At 37.3% G+C, this 10,885-nt stretch overlaps 2 protein-coding genes across 2 annotated transcripts; one reads left to right on the forward strand and one right to left on the reverse strand.

Moving 5' to 3' along the window:
* Nucleotides 1–3,378: 3,378 nt before the first annotated feature.
* On the forward strand, nt 3,379–5,770 carry LOC112038743 (uncharacterized). Its single transcript, XM_024071587.2, has 7 exons — nt 3,379–3,760; nt 3,848–4,014; nt 4,124–4,226; nt 4,579–4,695; nt 4,775–4,945; nt 5,245–5,368; nt 5,445–5,770. The coding sequence occupies exons 1-7, from the start codon at nt 3,476–3,478 to the stop codon at nt 5,579–5,581; spliced, it is 1,104 nt and encodes a 367-aa protein (XP_023927355.1). The 5' UTR covers nt 3,379–3,475; the 3' UTR covers nt 5,582–5,770.
* LOC112038744 (uncharacterized) lies at nt 5,302–7,777 on the reverse strand. The gene is made up of 3 exons (XM_024071588.2): nt 7,291–7,777; nt 5,793–5,925; nt 5,302–5,699 (listed from the first exon to the last, which is right to left on the reverse strand). Exons 1-3 carry the CDS (start codon nt 7,452–7,454, stop codon nt 5,643–5,645), a joined length of 354 nt encoding a protein of 117 aa, XP_023927356.1. The 5' UTR covers nt 7,455–7,777; the 3' UTR covers nt 5,302–5,642.
* Nucleotides 7,778–10,885: the final 3,108 nt, after the last annotated feature.

The raw sequence follows: 10,885 nt of genomic DNA on the forward strand, positions 1-10,885 counted from the left end.
GTCACTCGACATCTACCTACAAGTGACGGGTGTAAACTAAGCACCTAGGTTGACGACCTCACTTTAAAGAAGATAATTGAAAGTATGCGGGGAAAGAAAGGAAACTTACAAGTTTTCAGAGAGTAACGGTTGAAGAAGTGACGACAGGAATGTTGGTAGAATTGACGGAATATGGACGACGGATGTGCTCTCCAGGAATCAGTGAGTGAAATAGTGAAAATAGGGAGAGGTGGGCCACATATATATATAAGAAAACGCACGGAAGACGAAGCGATGCCCACACTCAGACACGGAACCAATCCGAGCACGCCACGTGTCCTAGCATTTAATACTGGGATGTCAGCTGTAATTATTTTCTCTCTCCTGGTCAAAGTGACAGGTAGTGACGAATGAAAACTCCATAACTCGTCAGGTACAGCCGACGGAGATATGGAGTAGGGGGCAACTGATATGGAAGAATTATAGCAGGTACCATGAGCTTAACCCGTCAGCTCCTGCTTTGACTGACGGGTCAGTCGTGACGGACGTTATGGGCTAAACGAAAGAAGGCATGCTGACGGGAGCAAAACAAACCGATGGGTTGAAGCCTCCAGGTCTAACCGACGGCAATTCGAAGCTCCTGGGCTACTCAGTGTAGCAAGAAGCTGACGCCAACTTGGCAAAAGGGGAGAGCAAGCCGACGGTTTCAAGGCCGACGTTCTATGAAAACCATGACCTGGTCACCACGCATGGGTAATAGGGAAGAGAGAGAGAGAGAGAGAGAGAGAGAGAGAGAGAGAGAGGGGTGTATTGGAAACATACCAATGCTACCCCACAGCATACCTTGGAATCTTTCCATACCCTTTCAAACTAGTGAATATGCATCCTCTAGAGACTAGCATGTTTGGTTTGGAGGTATTTTAATTTCCATATCTCAACACTCGAATGTCATTACTCTAACCGACCATTACTCGATTCTCCTAATTGTAAGAGCAACTACATCAGTTGATGCATAAATTTTTCCATTTTGCACAACTAAAACCTACTTTTTCTATTTTACACTTCTATTCTTACAAAACACCCACATCAGTATGTCTATTATACATATTTATTCAAATAGAATATTCATTTCTTTAACACTGTCATCTTCCTCATAGACCCAACACAACCCACACAACCACCATCATCAAGCAACCACTATCATCAACCCATTCAACCCAGCCATATGAAATCCCAAAACCCACTAATCAAACAAATAATAAAAAATGGATCAAAACCCAAAAGCCATAAATCTAAACGGCAAGAAGGTAATGGAGCTCTGGCTAGAACTCACTAGATCCAGAACCAATATCACTTTCTTGGAGCTTCTGATTACTGAGTCAAGGCCTTGGATTGCCAGATCATGGTCCGCTGAGTAAGCCGATCTAAGTTTTCATGTGCCCGCTATGCCTCTGACAAGTTCAACAGCGAATTATCCAAGGCGACTTGTCTAACTCAGAACGAATACTCATCAGATTGTTGGATTGTAGAGGCTGAGAGAGTTAAGATGAGAGAAAGAGAAAGCTGTGATGAAATGAGAAAGAGAGAGTTGAGATAAGAGTTAGAGGTAAAGAGGAGAGAGAAAATAAAATAAAATATAAAATGCACAAGCTACAGTAACTATGCATATATGCATGGTTACTGTAGCAATTATGCATAAATGCATAACTTTGCATCCACTGATGCGGGTGTTTTTTTGCTTAAAATGTGTAAAATGTGCAGCTTTTTCTATTTTGCAAAACTATGCATCAACTGATGCAGTTGCCTGAAGTTTGTAACTTGGAATTTTCCCATGACTCAATGCACCTTCCATTTGGATTACATTCTCGATGGAGTTTTCATTTGAAAAACTCAAATTTTGTAACTTTATGTGGAACCTACTCTACTGACTCACTCAAACAACCCATAACAACTCTTTTACTCCCCACGGTAAGTTCTCTCTCCACTTCAATTTTTTTCTCTAAAAATTTCTTTCCTCTTTCTCCGCCCCTCTTCTCTCTTCCACTCACTTTGCCATTGACGAAATTGATTCCTACATAGTTTTGTTCTTCATTTTTCTGCATCTCAGGTAGATTGATGTCTTCAATTGATCCTTCTTCTTCCTAATTCAAAGTCAAGACTCCGAAGGCTAGGGGCCGTTTGGTACGTGATTACATTTTTCAATTTTTAAACAACATTATATGTATTTCCACGTACTTTTTCACCCAAACGTATTTTCAAAAAATACAAATAACATTACTAGAACAACATTACCAAACAACCCCTAAGATTGGAGAACCCAACTTAGAACACAACCCAGCCTCCAAGTCTCTCTCTCTCTCTCTCTCCATTTTGAGTTAGGAGTTTTGTGGGTATATGGATTATGTTTTGTTCTTTGATAATGGGTTTCCTGTTTATGTGTTAGCTGATTTTAGTTTCCTCATTGATTCCTTGCATGTCCAATCTAATGGGTTCTATTTTTCGGTTTAGAAATTAGAGACCCATTGCTTCTTGAATATTGAGATCGAGATTGATACCTATAGGGAGACCGGGTATGCTTTCAAATCATTAACACCGAGACCGATATGGGAGAGGTGCTCATTCTTCAGTCCTTGGAATACAAGAGAGAGGGAGGAAGAAATGAGAGCCCTCGGTTTTGGGAAGAGATGAGAAATAAAAAAAAGAAAAAAAAAAGTAAAAGGATGGTAACTACAGTTAGGATAGAGTCGCTGGTCTGGAGTGAGTGAATGAGTTGGCATGATTAGACAAGACATAGAAGTGGGTCACACTAAGATGAGTGAAATTACAATAATGCCATGATAACTCAATTTTGATAACTTGGAAACAAAAAAAATTTGTTTTCATTTTTTACAACTTAAGGGTTTGTTTAAATACTGCTTATTTTGTTAAAATTGAAAACTTATTACTGAAAGTACTGTAAATAAAAATAAAAGTTAGTTAAAATAATACAATGAGATCATGAATAGTACCAAAAAATGCAATGAGGTCATGAATAGTACCAAAAATAAGTTGAGTAGCGAAATAATTTATATTTTTAATTACAATCCAAATGCCCGATAACTCATTTTTTTGAGTTATGAGTTAGTTATGAGTTATAGAATTGGAAATGAAAACTTGGCCAAAAGTATGCAACTAACATGGGACGCACCCAAGGTAAGTAATGAATAAATCAGACCAAATAGGCCCAATATTACCCACCAGAACAGATGTACCCTTCTTTAGGAATAAATATGCCCAAAAAGAAATAGAAAAAGAAACGCCATAATCAACTGAGTTGGTTTTGGACGCTGTAACCTTACCCACTTATCCATCTCACCTCATAACCTTAATAAAAATAATAATAAAATAAAAATTACCCCTACTCCCAATTCCGTACCAAACCAAATACTTTTATTAGTGCACACAGAAACGAAGATAAGGTAGTCCTTTATTGAAATCCCCGGAGAAAGGAGTCGAAATGGAGAGCTCAGGTTTGGAAGGGAAAGTGCTGGAAATGTTTGAAGTTGGGCCCTGTGAAAGTGCTTACCAGATGGGTTTCTTAATAGGCCAGAGGTTCTCCAATCTTATAAGAAGCAGGCTGGCCAGAGACCTCATTCTTCAAGACCAGCTACTACCTTTTGCCCAAACCCCACAAGCACAGCCACTTCTCAAAGCACTCGCTGATAATAACAAAAAGAAGTTTCCAAGTTATTGGGATGAACTGATAGGAACAGCTGAGGGAAGTGGAGTTCCTGTTCTTAATGTAATTTTCCATTTGAAAACCAACAAAATACTTTCGTTTTATTTGTCCTAGTACAGTATCGGTTACTTTCTAGTTGTTCATGTGCAGATAATACTAATCAACTTCAGGAAAGAGATTGTTCCTTTTCTTCCAAAGAACAAGTTAATTTCGAATGCTGAAAGCCCAGATGACTGTTCTGATGTTCTCATCGTTAGTGATTCCATGGCCATGGTGGCACATAATGAGGATGCAAATGTTGCTCTGGTTGGCCACACGTATGGTCTACTGCATTCCATCCTATTTTAAAGTTTCACAAAACCCTTGTCAAGTCAATCAAATTTGTTTGGTTTTTATAGCTTGTAACATTCTTTTTTGGTTTTGCAGCTATTTGATAGAAGGAATGCTGTCAAATGAACTATCCTTCATTGCATACACGTATGCAGGAGAGCTCCCAAGCTGTGCATTTGGATTCAACAGTCATGGATTGGTAAAAATTCTCACTCACCAAGAATCTGTATGAGACTGATATGTGAAACCCAAACTAATGCTTGAAACAATATGAGCAACGAAATTTGAATCATATTCTGCTTGTGACCCCACCCCCTAAAATTTTCAACAAAAAAAGAGAAATGAAGAAAAGAACAGAAAATCTACCATGTAAGTATCAAACATACATTCATAGTTTTGGTTATGGATGCCTCGGTGTGGACTAGGCCAAAATGTTCTAACTTTAACTGAATTAAATTTGACTAGTTTTCATATTACTTATATGATAGATATGTGTTTATCAAAAAAAGATGATAGACATAAGAATAATTTCTTTAACGTGTATACTTCAGGCATTCACACTAAATTCAGTACCCCCAATTGAAGACGAGATTGTGGCTGGTGGAATTGGACGTAACTTCATCTCTAGGGATCTCCTTGAAGCGTCAGGCATTGACGATGCAGTAACTGTAAGATGTTTTATAGCCCTTCTCATATATTTAAAGTAATGTTGATTATGGAAGGTTATATCATGGCTTGTCTCTTCAGAGAATTCGTTCATCAGAAGCTTCAGTGGGACATAGTTACAATCTGATTGACATAAGAACACGTAAAATTCTCAATGTTGAAACTGCATCAATGAACCGGATTTCACTTAGAGAGGTTGGAGCAACACCATTTTTCCGTGCAAACATGTATCTCCATCTTCCTGTCCAGCAGGTATGCAATGAGGGACATCTGGATATGTGGCTACGCTTTATGCTGAAGCACCACGCCTCCACACCAAACAAGCCAACCATATGTTCATCACTTCACAAATATTTCTCAAATCCACATCAGCAATCCAATGCTGGGTCTGAAAATTTTTCTGATGTGGTGAACCTCCTTGCTCACTTGGAGTGGTGGCATGGCAGCTTCTATGACAGATGCAGTTTTAGCAGATACAACTAAACAGAAAGTTTTAATTGATCAAATTATCTACTCCAATGGAAAAATAAAATCATTGATTTTGTTTGAAGGTACAAGATGACAACTCTATAAACAGGCAAAGAAGAGCACTTGTGCTACCAAAAACATCAAAAAACGAATTCTTGTCACTTCTTGGAGATATGGCTGACGCAAAATACCCGATCTACATGACAGGTAATTTGGAGCGTATTTGACTACCTTCTGTTGAATAATTACTCTCCTAAAATGACCCTTCATGCCATATTCTCAGGTCCAATACTTTACACACTATGTACGGCTGTAATAGATCTGGATGAACAAACATTCTCTATTCTTGAAGGGAATCCAAAGAAAGGAGAAGCTTCTCACGTCTTCACTATGTCATCAAAAGAGTCCAAGATGCCATGATAAAAGCTCTTAGCTGCCTGCTTCATTTTCCATAATTGGAGGAACTCATTTCTTGAGGCCCTTAATGTGGTTCATAGAGGCCTAGCATGTGGCCATCAATACATCGCAGGGCTGCAACCTGATCCCATGCAAATTATAAAAGACCTTCATATCTTGAATAAAGAGACTAAAAATGAAGTTGAAGATGTCTATAGAGATTTAAGGGCATTACCTTTCCATGAATTTCATATTTGATGGGACCATCTAGTTCAGCTCCCAATGTCATCAATTTTGTCACTGTACTGTTAATATCAGTCACTGTGAATGATAAAAGTGAAGAGTATCCGTTCTGCACAACATGGTCACTGTAAAACTGGATTAGCAGCTGGCATGTTCAACCATAGTGGAAGCCAAAGCATTTCTAGGAAAATTATTATCTTAGAAACTTGTTTTTCCCACTGTCCCTTAGCTCAAGTAGTCAATCAGAACTTCAAAATTTTGTGACACCAGGCAAGAATGCCAAAACTATTTGGTACCTAATTGGCAAATCACCAGTAATGAAAAACATTGGCTCCCAAAAAAACAAACAGAATAATGAAAAACCAAATTACCAGTGAACTTGAATGGAATGTAATGACTACAGGGTATAGACATTCAAATTAGTTTGAAAGTTAACAGTGTAGTTTTTCTTTTTTATTAATTGGTAATTACACAAATTTTATGGGTCTTGATCTTACGGCCTCATTTTCGACCTTGTTCTTACAAGGAGAGGAGATATCATTTGAACTCAACCTCATTAGCGGACACGCTATTTTTTACATAAGGTGTATGGTAAACATGGCTGAATACCAATACATCACCAGATGAAGCATATCTTGGAAGCCCTTTCAAACTAGAGAATATGCATCCTTTGGAGACCACACTACCCACTAGAACAGACGTATCCTTCTTCAGAAACAGGGACCCCAAAAACAAAACTCCTGTCATATCTTTTAATAGGTACCTAGAAGGCATTATTTTGAGAGCAGCGCAAAGAACGCCAAATTCCAATTTTATGTTTTGTGCAGAACCTTCCACCGACTTCTCTTATAGTTCCTCTTCTTTTACTCATTACCTTCCTCTGACTTCTCTTATCTTCTTTTACTCATATGCATATTAAATTAGCTGTTTAAACTCCTCTAGATTATGTTCCAATCCACTATAGTCCACTGACTAAGAAATTCTTTCAAGTCAGCCAAAGAAATGAATGATAACCAAAAACTCAAGCCTAAGTTGCCCTCTAACCTATTTAATTAAACCCGGTCAAATTTATATCAAATATATAAAGAGTCCAAGGTAAAATCATTTCTAAGTTAACTGATAACGTATATCACCGAAAACTTATGAGAAAACACAGGCATTAAACCCAGTGTATTAAGTATTAACACCACCAAAGAAAAAGTTTTAATAAGTGCTAAAAAAAAAATAAAATAAAAATCTACCGTATGGGCATGCATAATTGCCAATACATGAAACAAATATTTTCTAAGAAAAATGCAACTCGTCTAGGCATATGTGGGTTAAAAACCCAGCAAAGACGTTTCATTAACAATATAACCCAATTGCTGCACTAGTCAAAGGAATAAAATGAAAATGTCTGAATATAGTTATCATGTATTCTAGGTTCTCTTAGGCAATTTGTCAAACACTAGAAGTGCATTCGGGAAAAGGAGAGAGAGAGAGAGAATTACTTGGGAGATTGCATGAGGGCGAGTTTGAGAGGGCCAGATTGGAGTTCGGCCCAACGGAGAGTGCAAACGTTGACGGTTAAGTCCAACCCCTCTGAGTAGAACCGAGCTGCTTTGGGCACGTCCTTGTGTAGCTGTAGTATCCATCTAAACGACGCTGCCGCCATCTCTATCTCGCTCTCTCTTTCTCTCTCTCTCTCTCTCTCTCTCTCTCCCTCGCCTCTCTTTTTGAATGTTAATGAGTGAAAGGCGTGGGAGTCAATTGGAAGTTGGAAGAGTTGTTTTATGCCACGGGAGTACGGGCCATATATATTCAGTCAGACAGTGACAAACCCAGTAGCTTTGTTGGTGCAGTCCGTCTTTAATCTCTTACTTTTTATATTACTAGTTAAAATTTGGGTTTTATAAATAAATAAATAAATACTTAAATTTTGAAACTGTAAAAATTTTAAGAGATAGAAGAGAAAAATGTTGGGGTTCTAGGGGTTTTAGTTTGTAAGTATTGCAAAGACTTTTAGTGCCAACAAAAAAAAAGACATAATAGCTTTTTAGAACAAGCAAATTAAATAGGTTTCTGATAATTTTTATAATAATAAAAAATAAAAATATATATATTTATCTACTGAGATAGGCATAAACAGTGCAACATATTATGATCCAAGTAGCTCAAATCAACTGTACCGCTTTTCTGTCAAAAAAACTCAAATCAATTGTAGGCTTATTTACTTGTAGAACAAACAAATTAACATAATAGTGTAATATATTATAATCCAATTAGCCCAAATTAATTGTAGAACAAACAAATTAACCTTAGGATAAATTATGGTTAGTTTAGGATTTTCTAGTATATAAACTCTACATTGGTTCATTGTATCACAAGAGCTTAATATTAATATGTAGCTATCAAGAGCTTCTTGCCGAGGTTTAGGCTGACATTCAGATTTTGGCCATGGCCATGAATCACAGCCCCACAAAACCTCTCACAACCTCCGCAACCAAGTTCACCATTGTTCACTTGTTGTTCACCTTGAAAACCCATCGGAGAAACAGCCACATTCAGATCAGATTCAATCCCATCACAAATTCATTCACAACACCAAGCCACCATACAACAATGCCACAATAGCCGCACCACCGTGGAAACATGCGCAGGAAGTATCCTATCTATATATAGGTAGGCAACACGAGGTCATTGCAGTTGATGAAAGAGGTACAATGAAATCTATGTATGTCATTAATTCAACAAACGCAGTGGTCAAATATATGCCTATTTAGCCAGATAATATTGGCTCTCTTTATGGTGATTTGAAAGTTGAAACGGATTTCTGAGACAGATCTTTGGACTTGTTTCCAAATGCTGTTTGAAAAAGCATGTAATTTAGAATGAGTAAACAATATTTGGCAAATATTGCACTGAAGATAAATGTCAAGGTAGAAATACTGTTCTTGTTGATACACTATTTAAGATATCTGTTTCCGGTATAATGATCAAGGAATTACTCATATCTTTTCGGAGACCCGCATTGGAAGAAACCACAATGATCGAGATATCTGTTTCCGATTGTGTGAGTACTCATGGAGAGAATGTCAAGAGAGTTATATTCTACTGTTAGGCTAGCTGGTTCCTACTTCCTAGCAGGATATCATTAAAATACTTTGTGAAACTTTTCTTCATCTTTGTGACTAATGGTATTTTATTGTGAAACTTATCTTTATCATCTTTCTCACCCATCGCCGACCTGATTCATCATCTTTCTCACCCACTTCGAAGCCCAGCTCATCTCTACCGAAGCCGTCGCTGCCTTCCTCAACCCATTGCTTTGGTTTTTCGCCAATCTCAAGTATCACTCTATTCTTTCTCTCTTCCTTTTATTTTTTATTTTTTATTTTTTTTATAATGATTTTTGCAATATGATTTGTGGTTTAGACGGTGACGGTGGGGGCAGTGGTGGCGACAGCAGTGGAAGAGTCGGTGGTGGTAGTGGCGGCTGTAGTGGCAGTGGTAGCGGTTGTGGTGGTTTTGATTGTTATTTGTTGTAATGGATATATTATTTTATTGTAGTAGATATATTATTTTATTGTAATGCTTATATTATTTTATTGTGTTTTTTTTTTTTTTGAGGAAGATTATTTTATTGTGTTGAAAGCTAAAATAGTTCCACTGCTGCTGGATGTTTTGTAAAGTGAGTAGGTAAAATAGATAAAAAAAACTTCTTTTGGTGTCAAATAGCTAAAAAAAATGGCACCACTGTTGTAGATGCTCTAACTCTATGCAAGGTAATTGACACAACATCTTTTGTAAGTGGGTTTGAAGCCCACCGGGAGTTTCATGTACGATAGATCCCATAATAATGAGTCTGTCCTAAAATCTTAACCAAAAAAAAAAAAAGAGTCTGTCCTAAAATAATTAGTCTATGGCATATTCCAGCATCTATCTCGCACCCCAAATTTTTTACATTTACACCCATTGCCTATTCTCTAATCTATATACTCCCTTTTTCAATCAACCAGCTCGCATCGAGGGTGTTTTTCCATGCATAAGAAGCATTGCCACTTTAGTTTAGCCTCGAGGACTGTACAAGATGGAAAATACTTTGGTTTTAGGCCTCTATATAGTACAAAATTTGTATTGTGTTTTAGTTTTGCTCCTGGCTAATTAACAAAATTATTTTGATACACCGAAACCCCATTCCTCTTTGTTGCTTTGATTCATGTAGCCTTTCCCATTTCATCATGTTTATCTTTCTCTCATCTTTCTTTTGGCCCCTCCAAAATTCATTGATCATTAAATTAATCTCCTCATTCAAGGTTGCCAACAACTTGAAGCAACACATAGCATGGGTTGGAATAACTTATGCTACTTCTTTGACGAAATAAGTCAAATAATCTTTCATTTCAAACATGAAATACAGGGAAAAAAAAAATTTAAGCAAAATGTTATAGTGGAATTGAACATATTAAATATTAATTTTGCAGAGATATATTAGAGAAAGACTTCGTTTTGTTTTGTGATATAACACATTAGGAGAAGAGAGAGAAACTAAGCAAAATAAGCCATATTGATAATTGACTCTTGATTCCTGACCTCCATCCCCTGGAAGATGAGAAGATTAATGGAATTGGTGATTGATCTAGCCACTGTCATAATGCACATAGTCTATGCCCTACTAATTGGAACCAAGAAATAAGCCACTTTGCAAGCAAAAACGATAATTATTCATATTTTGTGTGTAGGGATGGAAATTTTTTCCCGCCTCACTTAACTCACCCCTCCCTGCTTCACCCCGCATGGGTTTTTCCCGCCCTGTAAAGGTGATAGGATGGGGATGGGGCAAGATTTTAGCCTCGCACCATGGGGCGGGGTGGGGATGGGTTTAAACTTTTTAGACCCACTCCGCCCCGCCCCTTCCCGTCTCCACCCCGCTCTGCGTTGCTAAGGGTTATAATTGTAAATTTTTCATATCCTAAAACCTTACTATTTAAACAATCATATCAATATTAATTTATTTTATTATACTCAATGTGGTTCTCTGCCCTTTATTTTATTATGCATTATACTATGAGAATTTTTTTTTTTTTTTTTGGTTGTTGTTGTGAT

The sequence above is a fragment of the Quercus suber genome, unplaced genomic scaffold, assembly GCF_002906115.3.
Source record: "Quercus suber isolate HL8 unplaced genomic scaffold, Cork oak 2.0 scaffold_64, whole genome shotgun sequence".
Taxonomy (NCBI): Eukaryota; Viridiplantae; Streptophyta; class Magnoliopsida; order Fagales; family Fagaceae; genus Quercus; species Quercus suber.